The following is a 20,932-nucleotide window of genomic DNA, read 5'->3' on the forward strand; positions in this document are numbered from 1 at the left end:
AAACATAACCTCCTTGGTGGAGGTAACTATCCAAACAAAAAGGATGTGACTAACCTGAAAAAAATGAAATTTGGTAAGAAATATAAGTACAATTTTATCAATATTATGCCCCAACTTATCATTTATACATATGCATAACAGATCAGATCTAGAAAAGCACAAAACATTTAGTAACAGGCAGAATATTGTTAAAATTGCCCTTAATTTTCTTTAGACATTTCATGTTGTTCATAATTGTTCAGGTTATTCACATTTTATTGTTCAAGGATAGTCTGTTAATGTAAATATTTTCGTAATTTAATGTTTTTTGCACTAAATCAAAGAGAAAAATTGGTGTTGTCATTATTTATAGGTTATTATGATATTATTTTTGAGTTCGATGCCCTAACTTGCACTTTGCAAATTCATCCCATGGGCCGGATTGGAAACTTTGGCGAGTCAGTTTTTGCCCCCGGGCCACATGTTTGACACCTGTGCTATATATGGACAAAAGTATTGGGACAGGTTGAAATCAGGTGTTTCTTTTCTAACGGGTCTGGGATACAATAGTGACAACTAACATAATATAGTTTTATATTGGGGTAAATATCATTGCATTGGTTAGTTTTGTTTAAATTATCTTTGCTTCCAAAATGCCTCAGAGATGGTTTTTACTTTTTAATTTCTCTCAACATTAGTTTTTTTTTTTTTTTTTTTATCCGTGACTATGATTTTTAATGTTCTACCTCTAAATTTCTAAAACATTTTTCATGTTCTGACTGTGAATAATCATTTTCTACCACAACTAACCATCTACTTTCTTTACATCTCACTTAGGAAGAAAAGTTCCTTAAAGAAAACTTGAAGGAAATATTGATGTTTATAAACTATATGGACAAAAATATTGGCTACAGCTGTAACATGTCCTGTTCATGCTGATTTGAGATAAAAGCATCAATATCTGACTGAGAATTCATGACTGATCATGGACACACGTAAACAAAGAAATAACATAATATGTGTATTTTAATGTGACAGTGTCTGAGAACTTGATGAGATAGAATTTCAAAACCCGGGTTTCAGCCCAGTCCTCTGGTTTTCCCACCTATTAAAACAGGTCCATATGGGTTAATTGTCATATCAGTGCCTTTGATCAAATGCATGAAAGTTTATAACATTACATCTATTTCACCACCACAGTGGATTTGAAATGAAGTAATCCAGATGTAATTCAGATGTGAACTTTGAGGTTTAATTCAAGGGGTCTAATAAAAATGTCTAATAAAAATATAGCATATCCCATTTAAGAATTACAATAATTTTAAACATAATCTCTCCATTGTCAGAGGTTCCAAAGTAAACAGAGCACAATCAATGCTGAAAATCCACATCCCATCTCCACTGCATCACCTAAAATCCAGAGGCAGAGGCCAAATTACACAGACTTGCATGTAACTCTGAAATCCTGTGTATATTGACATCCAAGCTATTTCACAATGGTCACCATATTTTTGTTATCACTGGAATTGCTGTTGTTACCATGCCCCCGAAGGAGAGGCAAGGGGTATTTTTGGTTCAGTTTGTTTGTTTGTTTCTTTGATTGTTAACACTCTAGCAGCAAAACTATTGGTTGAATTCATACCAGATTGGGTTTATAGGTTGCCAGTGACCTAAAATAGATCTGATTACGTTTTGGGAACAGTAGGTCAAAGGTCAAATTTTTTTATGAATTTTTTAAAAATCTTTTATTTTCCCCATTTACTTATAGTGGGTGAAATTTCACATGGCTATTAATATATCCATTTTGTTTCAGTTTACTTCTAACTTGGCACATACATAGAGGCACTTGATAAAATGACATCAGCACATGCATAGACATGATGACATCAGCTGGATCGATGCTAAAATAAGCTACAATACATGCGAGGGCTGGGGTTTGTTGTGCCTGGCACCACTTGTTTCCTTTGGAACGCAGGTGTTCTTCATAACATATGTGACTTGTCATTTCAAAGCAGGTGTTACTAACATCATTAAGGGAGCCCTGTTTGTCTGTTTGGTGTCCTGTAAGCCATAACTGTGGGTCTAATGCACAAAAGAACACCACTGCTTTGCTTGTTGCTCCATTTCAAAATAATATTAAAGTGTATTCATATCTGATTGTCGTGTTTTTGGAAGGGCCTTCTGATAATACACTCATAAGTCAGATAGGAATATGATTTTTTTTTTTTTTTAATATCCTTCATGTTTTTCAAGAGACCTGTTCATGGCTTGAGCAGTACGGTAGAAATAATTGTGTTTTAGATCAGAACGTGAGAGATATTTCAATATTCAAGGTACTTAGTTCTTATCTTTGACATCTAGAGCTTCGTATGTGTTCCTCATTTCACTCACTTGCTATTTTAACACTGTGATCCTGCACATATGGAAGATGATGTAACTCTCTGAACTCATTATTGTGACCCAGATTGCTGATAGCAAGGATTTCTAATCTCTAATATGCATTCATATGAAAGTTTAATGGAAGTAAGCCCATGTGGGGCAGTAATGGTCTGTGTTTCATGTAACATAGAGGCACAAGCCATGAAATTAATTCATTAATAATGTCAGAGCTATACACTAAATAATAGCCTCAGTATAAACTGCAGTGATTTAACTTAACATTTTTGTGAACCTTTCAATGTTCAAACATTATTTAACTGAATTAAACACCCAATAAATCTTCTGATGTTTGCTAAGATTAAAATAAATCCTTTGTTATTACCAGGTTTTGCTGTTTTAGCTTAATAATGAATATAAATAGAACATCTTCTGCAAATCTTGGCTTGGTATCATGTGTTTGATGACAGGCTTGTGGGGGGACTTCAGTCCACATACGGGGGGGAGAGGTACCTCGGCCAAACAGAGAACCACAAAACAACTTTAGGCTATTTGGGGGAAGCTATTTGTTCCAGGATCTTCAAAGACGTTCAATCTGTGCCATGTATTGAGGTTGTTCCGTATTGTGATGAAGATATGATGTGTGATAAATGTTCCTTTTAGCTGTATATGTCCTTTTTGTTCCTGCTTCAACACATACACTACTGCACTGCTAACCACAGCTGTTTGGCATATCAAACAGTCTTTTATGTATTATTATAGCATGTCATTGCTTCTAATTCTAGAGCAATTCTAAAGAGCGGAGTTGGTATTCTTTTTCACTGCTGTGTCATTATCAACTGTATTTTTCTTGCTTTTGTTTTCTTCCTGAGCCGTAGTGCTCACTCTTCCTGCACCAGCTAATCTGAGGGTGGCCTCTGTAATTTACCAATTTGGGAAAAATAAAGTCTGTGTGTCTGTCTGTGTCTTGTCTTGTCTTACCTTGTCTTGTCTTGTCTCTTATCTTGTTGTCTTGTCTCTTATCTCTTGCCTTGTCTTATCTCTTATTTTGTCTTATCTCTTGTCTTGTCTCTTATCTTGTCTCTTGTCTTGTCTCATCTCTTGTCTCATCTCTTGTCTTGTCTTTGTTTTGTCTCTTGTCTTGTCTCTTGTCTTGTCTTTTGTCTTGACTCTTATCTTGTCGTCTTGTCTCTTGTCTTATCTCTTGTCTGGTCTCTTGTCTTACCTTGTCTTGTCTCTTGTCTTATCTCTTGTCTGGTCTCTTGTCTTACCTTGTCTTGTCTCTTGTCTTGACTCTTATCTTGTTTCATCTCTTGTCTCATCTCTTGTCTCGTCTTTGTCTTGTCTCTTATCTTGTCTTGTCTCGTTTCTTGTCTCGTGTCTTGTCTCGTGTCTTAGCTTATCTTATCTTATCTTATCTTATCTTATAAATCCAAAGCAGCCAGTAATACATTAAATGTTCCCATGTTGAGTGTGAGTCATAGTTTCCATTCAGACCCGTTCTGACCTGACTCTAACATCTGTCCTGCCAAATCCAATCACATGTGTTCTGCTCTAATCAAAGTCTGAACACACTCAGGTTGCATTCCTATTCCATATCCCTGTGTGCATTGGGAGGTGGTGTAGGATGCATCGGCCCTCTGTGGTCTGAACAGGTATGTGTCCACATAACATACACTATACGGACAAAAGTATTGGGACACATTGAAATCAGGTGTTTTCTAACAGGGGTCTTGGATACAAAACAATAATGACAAATGTCATAATATAGTTTTATACTGTGATAAATATTGTATTACACTGGGCAGTTTAGTTTAAATTGGTATCTTTGCTTCCAAAATCCCTCAGATATGTTTTTTTACTTATTGTTCTCTTTGTTTTAGTGTAAAAAGTAAAATTACATGAAATTGTTTACACTTACAAACTATCCTTACACAAAAAATGTGAATAATGTGAACAAATATGTGCCAGGTGAGATTTATTAGGAACAGTAAGTGCAATTTCTACAGTTATACCTGTTACTAAATGTTTTGAGTATTTGCAGATCCACTGTTATCTTTAAGTTGTAATGCACATCTGTACATGATAAACTGAGATATAATATTGTTAAAATTGCACTTACTTTTCTTAAGAAGTTTCAGGTTGTTCATGTTTTTCATATTTTTTAAAAGGATAGTTTGTCGATGTTAACATTGTTAACTTTTTTCACGCTAAAATATAGAGAAAAGTTTGCAGTTGACATTATTTATAGGTTATTATATTAGCCGACTATTTTCCTAGTCCGGTCCATTTCAGATCATATTGGACTGTATGTGGCCCCTGAAATAAAATGAGTTTGACACCCCTGATTTAAAACATCAATTTATAGTCATGACATAGGTGTAATTGTTGTGCAACATGACTGAATGAACTACCATTCAATAACAGTATCATATTATGGTGGTAGGTGTAGTCACTAAGGTTATAATAGTTTTGGATTTTTCATCATAGTTTTGTTTTATTTAGGTTTGACTTTTTTTTTTCTCTCTAATTCAGTTAGTTTTAATTAGTTTTCAGAGCAGGTTTGCTAGTTTTTATTGGTTTTCTTTTTTTCTAAATGCTTAGTTTTAGTGTAATTTTAGTATTAGTTTTACCTTTTTCATATCTTTTATCTTCCTCGCCATCGTATTCATAGAAATCCCATTCAGGACTCTGCTGCTTTCTCCCATCTTTAGTCTCCATGTTTCCAGGTAGAGTGAGGACGAGAGGACGACTCTAAACGACAAGTGACGAGAGGTGACGGGCCGTGACAAAGACAGAAACAAAGGGAATTTTATCCATGATTTTTATACGTTTTAGTTAGTTTTGTAAGCACATAATACAGTTTCAGTTATAGTTTTTTCTTAAATTACAGTTTTTATTTGAAAATGCTTTTTCAGTTCGAGTTTTTGTCATTTTGTTAGTTTTCGTTAACAATAATAACCTTGATAGTCACTAATGGCTTTTCCATTTACCCACAAATTGTGCAAATATAACTTGCGCATAAAAATTTACCTAATGGATAAACGACAATTTCGCCAAAAGTCTCATTCTTCGATTAAAAGTTTTTGCGCTGGCAAGAGGTGGTTTTTCAGGCGTAGCGCAAATGGTATATCATGCAAAACTACAGCTAGAGTCAGGTGAATTAAAAAAACAGATGTTGACGTACGTTACAACAAGCGAGAAAGAAGACGAAACATGTCGCAGTATGTGTGGACACACCAGGAAACCCGATCATTTTTTAATTTAGCACGAGATAGATGACTAATATATAATAATAATGAACATACCTTGGGGGGCTGAGCCTTCGCTGCAGCCACCCCCACCCTATTGGAACTCACTCCCTCAAAACATCAGGAACTCTGACTCAATACAAAACTTCAAATCACTACTCAAAACACACCTGTTCAAACTTGCATTTTCTTGATCCTCTTTTTTTTCTCTCTGTTCCATTTGTTTTGTTTGTTTGTGAAGTGTCTTTGAGTGTCCAAAAAAGTGCTATATTAGTGTGATTTATTATTATTATTATTATTATTATTATTATTATTATCAATATATCTGTAAATCAACACTATATTTACATTCGTTGCTATGTTTATGGAATGACTTCTTGTGTCATCTCACGATAATAAGTAAACAAATCATCGCATTTGTGATTTAATGGAAAAACCGACGTCGCGCACTTCTGTTTTTTTGACATGTAGTAAATATCGGTAAAGTTTTGCGCAGGTGTCCAATGGAAAAGCGACTACTGTCTCTAGATGAGAGTCCATCTGGCCTGTGCCTGCTTTGTGTCATGTTGTAACTGACAGAATTTAGTCAGCTCTCAGTGTTACTTAAGATGACAGATTATTAAAGTAATCATTCACAGACCAGGTACTTGTTGAGTATGGCTCTGATAATGTGTCTTTGTTGTGAAGTCTGTTGAAGATGAACCAAGCAGGGAATCACACACTTCAACACACACTGCAGCAGCCAGTTTCTTAAGTGTTCCTATGGGAAATGACATTTTAGCGAAAGTGTTGAAGTCCCATCTGCTTTAGAAGGACACTTTCCTATTAATAGAACAGTGGGTAAACATGTTTTTAACCAAAGCAGATGAAGCCACGATACTCTTTATACTGTTTTTATGTTGGACTCGTGTTGTTTGGACCACACTCCTCTGAGATTCTGGGAAATTGATGCTCTGTAAGCAGACCTAAAGCTCTGGGAATAAAACTTAAAGCAAACTGTTTGTTGTCAGAGAGAATTATTATTTTTGGGAGGAGGGGGTTTATTTGGAGAACAAAAATCTTTCATCTCACACTGGGAATGACTGCTTGGATAGGAGAACAATAAATATCAATGTCATAGGAGAGCACGTAACCCTAAAGGGAAATAATATGTGTAGCTTGTAAGCCTAAACTTCTATAACTGCTTTACCCAACATCCCATAGAGACTCTTGTGATGCACAGAATAGAGCGGAAGAAATCGAATCACAGTTGAATGAAAATGTCCATCTTCCATTATCAGGATTCAGCAGCATTACTGTCAGTAGAGAGGGGCAGTTACACTAGGGGTAGTTACACCTGGGTTCTCCGTAAGACCAGTCTCATTCCAGTTTTTGAAGATCTTGTATCAGAAACGATTATATTTTGTCTTAGTCTTGTCTCAGTGTTGCACAAAGAGGACTCAGGATTTTATTTCAACACGGTTCAAGACCATGGTTTATTGACATTAGAGGTGTAAGAAAATATCAGTTCCACAATATATCACGATATTTCATTTCACGATACTGTATCAATATTAAAAAAGCACCGTATTGATATTTTTAGGTATTTATTCAAATGCAGACAAGGCGAGGGTTCCGTTTTGGTTTTCGGTTTTCTTTTTTGTTTATGCTTTATTTATTACACTGTTTTGTTGCATAATGGTTATTTGAAGCATTCTAAAAGCACTTAGTACCATCTGAGAAACGGATGTTAGCTCCTTTGTTGGGATTGTATAAAAAAAAATGTTATGATATTGGATGATTCAGGGACTGTCCACTATACATTCTACTAACAACTAATAGAATATGAACATTTGAGCAGGCTCTTAAACTGTAACGTCCGTGAAAAATAATTTAAGTTTTTACAGAGGAAAATTTTGTGATATATTATCAGATCCTGTTCTGATCAAATAAAAATTTGTTTAGTGTTTGTGCATATTTCTGGTGTAATTTTTCAGAAAATCTTAAAAAAAAAAAAAAAAGAAACAAAAGAATATCGCCTCATTAACAGTATCATGATATATTGTATTGTGATCCTAGTATTGTGATTTGTATCATATCTCCAGATTCTTGCCAATACACACCCCTAATTGACGTCATTATATGAATTGATGTAAAACTTCCTGCTTCAAATGGTAGTAATGACTTAACTCTTTTTTTTAATTATTGAATTTTTAATTGAATTTAATTTTATCTTATCTTAGGTCGACTTATTTCCTTCATAATGTCACTTTCATTATGTCAGTAGTAAGACTGAACTGCTGCTATTTTAGTTGATTTGTTTTACCTGTAATAAATCCCATCTGAGTTTTACTTGCCATATCTACAGTTTCTGTTTTCTCTTTCTCAGGTTGTGCAAAAACAGGAGGGGTGCGTTTCTCAGAGGAACCCCCTGCTGCCGGCGCCCCATCACACGTTCATTTCGATGAGAAGCTCCACGACTCTGTCGTCATGGTGACTCCAGAGGATGACGGCAACTTCATGGTTAAGGTGGGGTTAATTAGACTGACAGTGGGTAACATTTCCAGTCTGTTTTTCTCTGCTCCTGAGACCCTCCAGGTCATCACCTCTTGCTGTCAGTTTCTCCCATATGTGGTTGATGAGGGACTACTGTAGTTGTTGAAACCGGGAAATATTCCAATCCTACCATTACTGTTAAGTGGAACCAGTAGTAGGCAGATAGCTAGGGCTGGGTATCATGGCCAATTTCCTTAATCGATTTTGATTCATAAGGTTCTGAATCGATTAATCACAATTCAATTTGATCCGATATTGATTCGATTCAGTATTGATTGATTCAGATCAATTTAGTGATACCAAAGTACAGTTTTGAGCTGTAACCTGATTATTTGACGACCGCAGCCATGGAACACATCAATACTGGTCGCAATATTGACATTAGAAAGGAAATAAATATGACATTTATGCAGAAAATAACTGAATCTGCTCTTAAATAATGAACGGGACAGAAACATGGCCATGTTTCTACAGTGGCTCAGAACAGACTTCTTCGTCATCTTTATTCTGTTTTATGGCTGGTGGCTTCTAGCGTTAAGGCACGTTACTATCACCTATGGCTGAGTGTGGATCCAAGTTAATATTCGTAGAATGACCGGCTTCCGCAACCCGCCTTGGAGAGCCTCCAGACGGTCAGTTTCTCCACACTGCAGGTTCGGGTTCCTCCATGCCCCTCCCACTCCAGAACTGTTGCGAGTAGGGTTGAAACACCCCATTCCCACAGGTGCCCGTAAGACGGAGCTGACCGCACCTCGGTATTGGCAGTACCCTGGTCAGGTACTTGCCATACTGCTCTAAAAAAATCGATCTTATCCACTATTACTCAATAACACAAAATTAAAATAAAATTGATCAAATTGATTTTTTTACCCAGCCCTATTTCTAGCTAATGCTGGCCTGCTGTTGATCCTATTTTTATTGCATTCTGTTTGTATAGTACTGGTAGTATTGCCTCCCTATTGTTGCCAGAGTCGTCAGTATTTGCACACCTAACGTTGCGTATGTCAAGTGGTAACGCATGTGGTGGCAGGTGTGTTTTCAGCTTGAGTAGGAATAAAACATACTTGTGTAAAAATGTTCTGAGTAAAAGGGTGCAGCTATGGATGTAGTTTAAAGTTTCAGCTGGTCTTTTCAGTCATGAGCTCAGTAATTGCCTGGCATCATCATCATCATCATCATCATCATCATCATCATCATCATCATCATCATCATCATCATCATCATCATCATCATCATCATCATCATCATCATCATCATCATCATCATCATCATCATCATCATCATCATCATCATCATAATAACAATAATAATAATAATACAGTTTGCCCAGACTACATTAGAGGACATTACTCACACTCCATCTGGGTCATGTACGCTATGTACACTCTGTAACTTAATTAATTTTGTGGGTTTATTATTGGAGGAAGTGAGGGTGATAAGTTTGTCAGAAAATGCTGGATGCACTGAATAAGCAAACAGGAGCAGATAGGACAAGACTGAGACAACAGTCCAAAGCTTCACTAATGAGTTCCTGAACAAGCAAAATGCCTTACATAACATATGATCTTCATGCCTGGTGATAGTTCATTTCAATCAGATTATTACTGTTCAATTAAACAGAGAAGGCACTAATTACTCATAACTAAGCCAGGCTGAAATACTAAAGGGTTCAGTACAAATTAGATGTTAAAAAAAAGAATCATCTTTAAAAGAAGTTAAATGTAATCAGGTTGAACTACAGTCACTTGTGTTTTATCTTAATGGTCAGTGTATTCCAAAGCTCTGTAATGAGTGATAATCCGGGGCTTGGCTCTCCTGGTCTGACAGGTTTTTCAGGTGGCAGATATAAGGTAGCTCTATGATCTAGTAAGCCATTCTGTAACATTGATAAGCTTTAGCTGAAAAAACGTCCAGGGGAAGATTAAAGTCTTTTCTCATCACTCTTAATCTCCTCTGTCAGCTACAAAGGCACACAACAATCATATCAGGTTTCTCATCTGTTCCTGCATTTAGCTCTTAGACCTCCGAGGTGTTTAAGACTCGGACAAAGAAAAGTGCAAAAGGCACCAAAACTTAATCTTAAACTTAATGTACCCTTTTGAAACCAAGAATCACAACACACCTTATCATACACTTAAAAATATGCCATGGACTCCTTTCACCTTCAGGTTTTTACACTTTCAGCATCAATAGTGTAAATAGTTTGTTTTTTTTTCAGCTTTACTAGTGTATGTATATACCGTATATTTACTTCCATTTCCTGTAGATTTGTACATATGCAAATGTAGTATTTTTTCTGCTTTATTTCTGTATTCTATTTATATTATTTATTGCTTTTATCTCTTCACACTTACTTTCCTCTTTTTTTTTTTTAGCTTACCGGCCGACAGGCTGTAAGCTATTGTTGTCAGGTGGCGTCTGTCGTCGTCTGTCATCGTCTGTCGTCGTCTGTCGTCGTCTGTCATCGTCTGTCATCGTCTGTCATCGTCTGTCATCCGTTACAAAACTTTCAATCGTCTTCTTCTCTGAAACTACAATTCCGATTGACTTCAAACTTGGTATACAGCTTCTTTATGATGATGTCAACAAAAGTTAGTGAAATTATTTGGATCTGGATCTGATTCTGGATTTGGTGCAACTTTGAAAAATTTCCCCATTATAAGAGATAGGAAGTGGATTGATGCAATAACTCAGTAAATATAAATGATATCAAATTAAAATTTCTACAGTCCAGCCCTGATGGGGAGGTGACCAAAACATAATGTCCACATGCTGATCAGGATCTTCTTCTGGATCCGGGAACTTACGGAAAATTTAACATGGGCTCTTATGGGGAAAAAATTTCAATCATCTTCTTCTCTGAAACTCCAGTTCTGATTGACTTCAAACTTGGTATACAGCTTCTGTATGATGATGTCAACACAAGGTATTGAAATTATTTCGATCCGGATCTGATTCTGGATTTGGCGCAACTTTGAAAAATGTTCCCATTATAACAGATAGGAAGTGGACTGATACAATAAATCAGTAAGTATTAATGATATCAAGTTGGAATTTGAATTTTTTTACAGATCTGATTGGAATATGACCAAAACATGGGCTATTTCTGTAATATAACAAATACACATAACTGGGTGATAATAAATGGTATCTGGATCCATTTCCCAAAGCTTTTAATTTGGCCGGTAAGCTACAGGGCCATTGGTCCTATTTTTTCTGCTTCATTTCTGTACTCTATTTATATTATTTATTGCTTTTATCTCTCCACACTTACTTTCCCTTTTTTTTCTCTTTTTTGCTAGTGTTTTTGAAGAATGGTTTTGTATGCAACTGAGCTTTTGAGACCAAGTAATTTCCCTTGTGGATCAGTAAAGTTTGTTTAAGTCTAATAAAAGCAGAAAACACTTAAACCAGAAGCTCCTTTTACTGGCTGTGTAAACCAACAGGCCTAACACCAAACAAGATTTTCAACTTTTGATAACCGTTGCAGGTAGTTTCCCAGTTTTGTGGTGTCATGGAATTACACATTTATTATTACTGATTACAGTGACCCTTAAAGTAAAGCGAAGATAAGCTTATCTTTGATTGAACAAGTGTTTTATTAGGACCTGAGCACTGAAAGAAGAGCAAAGACCCTGTTGAATTCTTCAGAAACAAGCTTTTTGAGAGGCTAAACATCTTTGTGCATTCATCAGAGGTGGTAATAAAAAGTGCTACAGCCAAAGTTCACCTACTTTGATGGAATTCAGTTGAGAGTGTGTTTTAAACCCTTTGCATAACATTTGGCTCAGGCCAGTCCTGAAAACGTTTAAAACCTCTGAATTAATGGCTACTAGATGCTGGCTCTTAGCTTTCAGGATTTCAGGGCTAATAGAAGGCTTTGGTGTGTGTCATGTGGTTGACAGCTTGAACATATGGAGCTTCTTTGTATATGAATTATGTTTTCTTCTATTTTCAGCTCCACATAAAGATGAGCGCTGTCACAGTGCTAGCATGTGCCGTATTTTATTGAAGAGGGTACATTCATCTACAATATCTATTTTCATTTTATATATTTTCAAAGGCCACCTGTTAGTGCTAACCATTTTTGCAACATTTTTTTAAAGGAGTGATATTTTGCTTTTTTAAATCTAATTCTGCATTTTCAAACATTTCCCTGTGGTCTACATAAACGGTAAATGCTCTGCTTGGGTCTGAATTCTTCATTAATTCAACTCCACAGGTCCATCTTCAACCCTATTTCTGAGTAATGACACCAGAAAGGTCGTTCTGAGCGCTGGCCCTTTAAATGCAAATGAGTCACTTCAGGCCCCACCCCTTCCAGGTTGTTGGCTGTGCTGCTCTGACCCGTTCAACCAACAACTGAACATTGTAGGTAATCAGCTCGAAGTTTGGACATATTTTCAGTATGGACTACAACCGCTGCTGCTGACAAACAATTGTGTCGTACTCGGAGAAATGTTCGTCAGAAGTCTTGACCTTATATGTGCAAATGTCGTGATATAACTAGTTATAAAACATAACAAATTTAAAAGTAATTGAAATGTGTTGTAGAAATCCACTCCATTTTGCCGGAATGAATATAAAGATAACTTTGCAGCACCTGGAGGGTTCAAATTCAAACTTTATGAACTATTAGGGTCCAAATACACAAATAAATGAACCAAAGACTAATAATAAAAGTGGGTTTAGGTAAATATGACCCCTTTTAACCCTAGGCCTCAGAGAACTAGCTCATATGAGCTTAGCTAGCATGGCATAGTGTCTATTTAAATGTACCTTCTATCTGTATTTATGATTCATGTGGTCCATTAGCCACTCAATCACACATATTAGTAATGTGCCAAACTAATTCATTTATTCATCCTCTTCAGTAGCTCATGTGCTCAGCCTATGCTCCACTTCATACACTCACCTGCAGCAGTACGCAACGCCAAAACAGGAAGTGGCACAGTTCACCTGTTTTCATAGGCCCAAATGCCCAGATGGGTTTAACTGAAAGTCTCATAAACATTTGTTTATTGATTTGTTTGTCAGAACTGGTTTGATATTTTCAATGCTGTATGTTATTGAATTGTAACGTTCTATATATATTCATATAGTGCAGCCATAGTAGAGCTGTAGGACACACAAACCAGGGCTGAGGAGCCCCTACAGTTTTTCTAGTTTATGGAGGTGGACTAAGTTTCTGTGTCATTAGTGTCAATAGTGCATTTTTGCTAGAGCCTACTTAGCCACTAGGTCTAGCTCAGTGGTTCTCAATCTTTTTCTGTCGGGCCCCCCTTTGGAGCATGAAAAATCTCCAAGCCCCCCTCAACCCCAACAACATTGTACCTGTGGTGCAATTATTACTTTTATCGAAAGAAACATCAATATCCTAAAAATACTTTTTGCTTTTCCTTGAATAATTTGTTGTGCAAATTAAAAATAACGTAGATTTTTGATTGAACAATACAAATGAACTCAACAAGACTGCTCCCTGAGACATTACTTTTCAAAATAAAAATAGGAAATGTGTAATTATCTTAAACTATGACAATAAGGTAATTTTTTTTTTTTTTTTAGAACAACAAACACATTTTGGTAACAAAGATGAACATTTTAACAATATCAGTGGCTGCAATGAGCCCGTTTACGTTGCACATCTCAGAACGTCAAAGTGCAAACTGTACAAACTGTGCAAAAACAGAAACATGTCACATTTTTCTTTTCCAGTCCAATCCTTGTGCACTGTCCAAACCTAAACTCTTTGTCTAGTCTAGTGACAGATCACCATGGCAGTAGATTTGTTTGTTGTACGTCCCTAAAATGAGTCCAGAATGCTCCAACGCTAAAACATTAGTTCCACCTGCTACATGTGCTAACCTGAAGAAAAAATAAACACCTAGGAATGAGTCCATGCCCCCCCTGGCAAGCCTTTGCGCCCCCACCCGGGGGGGCCCGCCCCACTTTTTGAGAAACACTGGTCTAGCTGAAGATATTTTGTTCATTTTTTTCCTCACGCCCTGAAGGGGAGGCAAAGGGTATTCTTCTTTGTTTCTTTGTTAACACTTGAGCAGCAAAATTATTAGTTGAATTCATACCAAATTGGTTTATGGATTGTCTGTGACTCAGAATAGATGCCATTACATTTTGGGAAAAATAGGTCAAAGTTGAACTTTTTTTATGAATTTTTAATATCTTTTTTTTCCCCATTTACTTTTAATGGGCATAATTTCACGTATCTATAAAAACATCAGTTTGGTTTCAATTTACTTCAAACTTGGCACATGTATAGAGGCAGTTGATATGCTGACATCAGCACATGCATAGATATGATGACATCAGCTGGATCGATGCCAAAATAAGCTACAATTCGTGCAAGGGGCGGGGTTTGTTGTGCCTGACACCACTTGTTTTCCTTCTTTTGTCACTGTTTTTTTGTGTTTTTTGTTTTCATAAAAAGGTTTTAATCTTGCATTTGTACTTAGAATTCAGGTCCACTTCATCTCCACGTTGATTAAAGTCCTACTCTGCATGTCCCCTCTCTAAATGTGGGTTCAGCCCACTTTTGAGCAGTATTTTCTTAAAAATACAACTGGTGAATACATGAATATAATACATGTGATTAAAGCCTGTCCTGAAAGGCCCTGCTCTCAGACAGAAGCTACAATCCACAGCCTCTTAACTATCAGTGGATGAGTCGACGGCCCATGCATTCCAGTGTCCTTAAGGGTTTGACTGCACAAGATGGGTCTGTTATTCATGACTTTACATTTACATTTACATTTATGCATTTGGCAGATGCTTTTTTCCGAAGGGACTTACAGGGGAAGATTAACAATTAAGCTCTCTCTATCTCTACTTCTTTTGTAAAGCACCTTAAAACAACCACAGTGGACCAAAGTGCTGTACAGAAGAATAAATAAAAACCAAAGTAAAAATACAAGAATAGATTAAAGACATAAAACAGCTGTACAATTGAAAATGGTATCGTACAGAAGAATAAAAAAAAAGCAAAATGATCGAATGAAATACAAGAATAGATTAAAAAGACATAAAAACAGCTGTACAATTTAAAAACAGTAAAATAAAAATACCAGATAAAACAATAGAATAAACATAATATTCCATTCAAAATGGAATCTTTGAAAATGAAACTTTACCTTATGATACCTGCTTCCCAGTTTGACAGGTAACCTCCCACTCTAACTCCTGTCACTGTCTGAGGAGCAGGACTTGACACCTAATGAGACGTTCAGGGATTGTAAATCTGTGTTTAACATGTGACTGAAACACAACCCCAATGACATAATTTCAGGCATGACTTAAATGTGACTGTACACCTCAGCCTAATCCTTAAATAGATATGCAGTGGTTGGTATTAGTCTGTGGTAGGTCCACAGCTGTGTATTCAACCTGACGATGTGCACACTTTAATAACGAATAAAATTAAGGTCAATATTATAGGGACACACAGATCAGGGTTCATACAGGTGCTGGAAATCCTTGAAAATGCTTGAATTTCAATGTTGTGTTTTCAAGGTCTGAGAAGTGCTTGAATTTCAGTTTAAGTGCTTGCAATTTTAACTCAGTGTGATTTATGTTTTATGATATGATTTTGTTTTTTTTTTCATTCTTTGCTTATTCGGAGAAGCAGATCATACAAAACTTCCCTCTCGGGTATAATTTAAGTGTCTACACCTCAAATGTGAATGAAGAGTGAGTTGCTGATCCAAGTTTTTTTTAGTAGAATATAGAATAAATATAACAAGTGGGTGGGAGGAGAGGGCTTGTTCCGCTTCTTCATCAACAAGATAAGACACATTAAGGTGTGTGTGTTTAATGAGTTAATTTTTAATATTAACTCTGCCAGGGTAGATGCCGAGACAAAACTACTCACAGAGAGGTGATACATTTGGAAAAATAAAACTTTATGTCAAAAAACAGAATTCCCAGGTGTACTCAGATCGACTCCAGGTGCATTTTTATCTTTATCTCGGTGTGTGTGTGTCTGAAGAAGGCCAAGTGGCTTCCCTGTTTTTTGGATAAAACTTTGTGTCCTACTTCAATTTTTTTTTTTAACTTTTCGCCATTATGAAACAACTTTAGATGTTTGTGGCATAATCCAATGTACGTCATTGTGATAAAAATAATCATGACTGTAAGTATTCCATTAGATAGCCTATGTATTTTATTGCAGAGATAAGGTGCTGTGCTGGAACAATTTGAAAATTACCCTGTAGAAGTCAATAACTTAATAACGACCGATAACGTAATTATGGTCAATAATGTGATAACAGCCGATAACGTAATAAATTTACCATTTTTAAAATGTAATAGGTGAATAACGTGATAGCAGCAGACAGGACTAGAGATCATTTTAACCAAGTTAAATAGACAAATACATGGAGAGAGAGAGGGGAGATTTTATCATAGTTATATCTAATAAATGAAACTTTAATACAGTCATATTAATATATTATTACATTATTGGCTAAGTTATTACATTTGCAAAGAATTTTTTTTTTTTTTTTTTTTTTTTACCAGGCCAATAATGTAATAACCAGCCAATAACATAAATAGTTATTATGTTATTGGCTGGTTATTACGGACCTGGGGGAAAAAAGAACAGACCAGGAAAAAATAAGTAATAATAAGTTATTACGTTATTGGCCAAAAGTTATGTTATTGGTTCAGGACTTTTATTACGTTATTGGCCTATTACATTTTAAAAATGGCAAATTTATTACATTATCAGTTGTTATTACGTTATTGGCTTCTACAGACCCTTAAATGTGCTTGAAAAGTGTTTGAATTTGTCCTTGCAAAACGTATACAAACTGACAGATCTACAGTGAAATACACAATTATTCATTTCTAGTTTATGGCTCTTAAATCTTTGCCCTGATAGTTTTTTCCATTCGTGTCTATTTATTTTTTATTATTATTATTATTTTATTATTATTATTATTATTATTATTATTATTATTATGAACACCCTTCATCTGCAGTTACCTGTACTTAATTAAACTCCTCTCTAAAGTTCTGGTTTTGTTCAAGTGGCTGAAACATAATACCAAGTGTTTCTCAAGTAACATCGGTTTTTCTAAGTGTCTTTTGAAAAGATTTGCAGCCTGAAGGTAGTTTGTCCTAGAATTCTCTATATCGCTGTAAAAAGACACTTCAGTCCTTCTTTGTTTTCATCTTCTCTTCATTGCACTTTTGCTCTTCAGGCATAACATTCTCCACTTCAGTGGGATATTAGCAGTAGATCTGTCATCGCTTTACACCTTTAGTTTCTCTCTTCATTTCTGCTGACACAATAACACACGAAGCTGCATCAAATTCCCTTCGTAAAATGCTCTAATAGGTCAGCTTGTAATTTCTCTGCAGTTTATGTGGTTAGGCTGAATTCCCAGATGAAAGTGCTGGACAGGCTCACTGTAGCTAAGCCTTTCCAAGCTTTGAAACTAATTCACAGCCAAATCGATTTATGTGCTCATTCCTTAAAAGCTGTGTGTGTACACGAGTAGATTGACGACAAACTTAGCTGTGACCTTCACACTCTGCACACTCTATACGCACACACACACACACACACACACACACACACATACAATGTACTACACATATTTGTGCGTGTGTGACAGTGTGCTTCTCAAAGCTCTTCCAGTGTGTTTGAGAGTGGGCACGGAGTACAGTGAGCCCAGCGTCACGGCTCATCACGGAACACAGAGGGCAGGGTTGCTATGGAAACAGTTGGGAGGGGGGGTTGTGATCCTTGCAGACAGACCAAAGACGAGGTGGGAGTGTGTGGGCTGGAAGCGGTATGTCTGCAACAGCTGGATGAATACACATTTTCACTCAGTTAAACAACAGCTTTCACATTTCACACACTGTGTACATGTGAAGACCGGCCAATTTTTTCTTTTTTTTTTTTTTATTGTTTTTCTGCTTTATTAGTGTATTCTATGTATATTATTTATTGCTTTTATCGCTTCACACTTACTTTCCTTTTTTGCTTTTTTGCTAGTGTTTTACAAGAATGGTTTTGTATGCATCTGAGCTATTGTGTCCAAGTAATTTCCCTTAAAGGGGTTATATTTTGTTAAACCCACTTTTATTAGTCTTTGGTTCATTTATTTGTGTATTTGGACCCTAATAGTTCATAAAGTTTGAATTTGAACCCTCCAGGTGCTGCAAAGCTATCTTTATATTCATTTTTGCAAAAATCGACTGGATTTCCACAGCCTGTTTTAATTCCTGCTTAATTTGTTACATCTATAATAGGGGTGTAGGAAAATATCGGTTCTGCAATATATTGTGATATTTCATTTCACAATACTGTATCAATATTAAAAAGTACTGTATCGATATTTTTGAGTATTTATTCAAATGCAGATATGGCAGAGGTTAATTTTTGTTTTTCTTTATTGTTTATATTATATTTATTATAATTTAACAGTGTTTTATTAAATAATGGTTATTTGAAGCATCCTAAAAGCACTTTTTACTGTCTGAGAGAGGGAGATATTAGTTCCTTTGCTGGGATTGCACAAAAATAATGTTATGATGTAAGTTATGAACTAATAGAATATCAACATTTGAACAGGGTCTTAAACTGTAATAATTGTAAAACATAATTTAAGTTTTAACATGGGAACATTTTGTGATATAGCATTAGAGCCTATTATGATAAAATAAAAATACGTTTAGTATTTGTGCATTTTTCTGGTGTATTTCAATTCTTCCAGGAAATAATCGTTTCAAAAAGAAACAAAACTAATTAAAAAAATGGTCTTTTTAACAGTATCATGATATATTGTGATATATCGTATCATGATACTAGTATTGTGATTTGTGTCGTATCGCCAGATTCTTGCCAATACACAGCCCTAGTCTGTAACTTGTTATGTCACAACATTTGTGCATATAAGGTCAAGACTTCTGACGGACATTTCTCTGAGTACGACATAATTGTTTATCAGCACCATACTGAAAATATGTCCAAACTTCAAGCCGATTACCTAAAATGTTCAGTTGTTGGTTGAACGGGACAGAGAAGCACAGCCAACAACCTGGAGGGGGCGGGGCCTAAAGTGGCTCATTTGCATTTAAAGGGCCAGCGCTCAGAACGACCTTTCTGGTGTCATTACTCAGAAATAGGGTTGAAGATGGACCTGTGGAGTTGAATTAATGAAGAATTCAGACCCAAGCAGAGCATTTACAGTTCATGTAGACCACAGGGAAATGTTTGAAAATGCATAATTCCATTTAAAAAAGCAAAATATCACTGCTTTAAGTCTAAGTCTGAATACTGCATAAAAGGCAAGACAGGGTTTTACCTTTGCCAAGGAGGTAACAATTATCCAAATAGTTTCAGTAAAAATCCCCAAAGACAAATTTAATATTGTTTCAAAATCCAAATGTATAAAATTAATTATGAACTTCCACACGTCCAGTTTTTCCTGACTCTCGGTACAAACAAACTCTTCTTTTTTTTTTTAACTAGGCAGAGGTAGAAAAGTACTTCAGAGGCTCGAGTAGAAATAGAAACACCAGCAAAATTTACTTTAAAGTGTCAAAAGTAAAAGTAGGACCTACCCATTCTGGAAGATAGCAATATGTGATGTTATTGCATTATCAGACAAAGCTGCAGATCATTAATGTGGACACAGTTTTATTTTTATTTTTACGTGTCCCTGATTATTACGGAGGTTATTAATTGAGGTGGCTTTTGCCTTTTCAAAGAAAGAGTCTCCATCTTTGTGTCTTCTCCACATTGAGGCAGAGCTTGTGTTTTGTTTTTGTTCCTGTTTTCTAACCTGGCACATATGTCGGTGCACTAATGAGGACCCTTTGTGTTGTGCATTCTCCACTCTCTGCTTTTGTAATAGGAGGTGAATCATGAGCCAGTGGAAATGGGCAACTGTCAGTTTTCTGCTGATGAAGTGTTGCTGCAGAGGCAACACATTTTCACATTACATGTGAATTTCACAGTTAGCTTTTCCTTTTGATAGGAGCCGTCTTGAATGTGACGACCAGTAGTATTAAGCAAAAAAACGTATAGTAATATAATACAAAAGGTGTGAGCTGCCTCCAGGAAATATTTCTTACACAAAATAGAGGCGAAGCTCAATATCAAGGTTGTTTTACTTGGTGTTTTTAGGGTAAAGTTTGCACACTTTAACACAAACTTATCTACTTGCATGTCACTTGGAGTCCATTTCCATTTTCTGTCATAATATGCCAATTTTTTCAAGTGTATTTCTTCTTGGTTCTTTTTTTCAAATAACGCTTCGCACTGGGTTCATTTAATGAACTCTGTGGCAGAATCAAAGCAGAAATACCAAACCAGGTTTAGTCACCGTTATAAATTACATTACTCATTCTACATCAGTGTCTCTAAAGGCAAAGCAAGGCAAGTTTGTTTGTATATAGGAGTGTTAGAAAATATCGGTTCTGCAATATATCGCGATATTTCATTTCACAATACTGTATCGATATTTAAAAGTACTGTATCGAAATTTTTTTAGGTATTTATTCAAATGCAGATATAGCAGAGGTTCATTTTTGTCTTTTGGTTTTCTTTATTGTTTTTATCTTATTTATTATGATTTAACACTGTTTTATTAAATAATGGTTATATGACACATCGTAAAAGCACTTTTTCTGTCTGAGAGGCAGATGTTAGTTCCTTTGTTGGGATTGTACAAAAATAATGTTATAATGTTAGTTCTGAACTAATAGAATATGAACATGTGAACAGGATCTTAAACTGTAATGTCTGTAAAACATAAATTCAGTTT

The 20,932-nt window shown here is 35.8% G+C and overlaps 1 protein-coding gene across 1 annotated transcript in view; it reads left to right on the plus strand.

Annotated features, from left to right (window-relative positions):
- adisspb (adipose secreted signaling protein b) overlaps window positions 1–20,932 on the plus strand; it is a 55,785-nt gene that overhangs the window by 20,766 nt on the left and 14,087 nt on the right. The window contains exon 3 of the mRNA XM_030162486.1: window positions 7,975–8,114. Within this exon, the coding sequence (XP_030018346.1) occupies window positions 7,975–8,114 (140 nt within the window). The remainder of the gene's footprint in view (window positions 1–7,974; window positions 8,115–20,932) is intronic.

Source organism: Sphaeramia orbicularis, chromosome 18 (genome assembly GCF_902148855.1).
Source record: "Sphaeramia orbicularis chromosome 18, fSphaOr1.1, whole genome shotgun sequence".
Lineage (NCBI taxonomy): Eukaryota > Metazoa > Chordata > Actinopteri > Kurtiformes > Apogonidae > Sphaeramia > Sphaeramia orbicularis.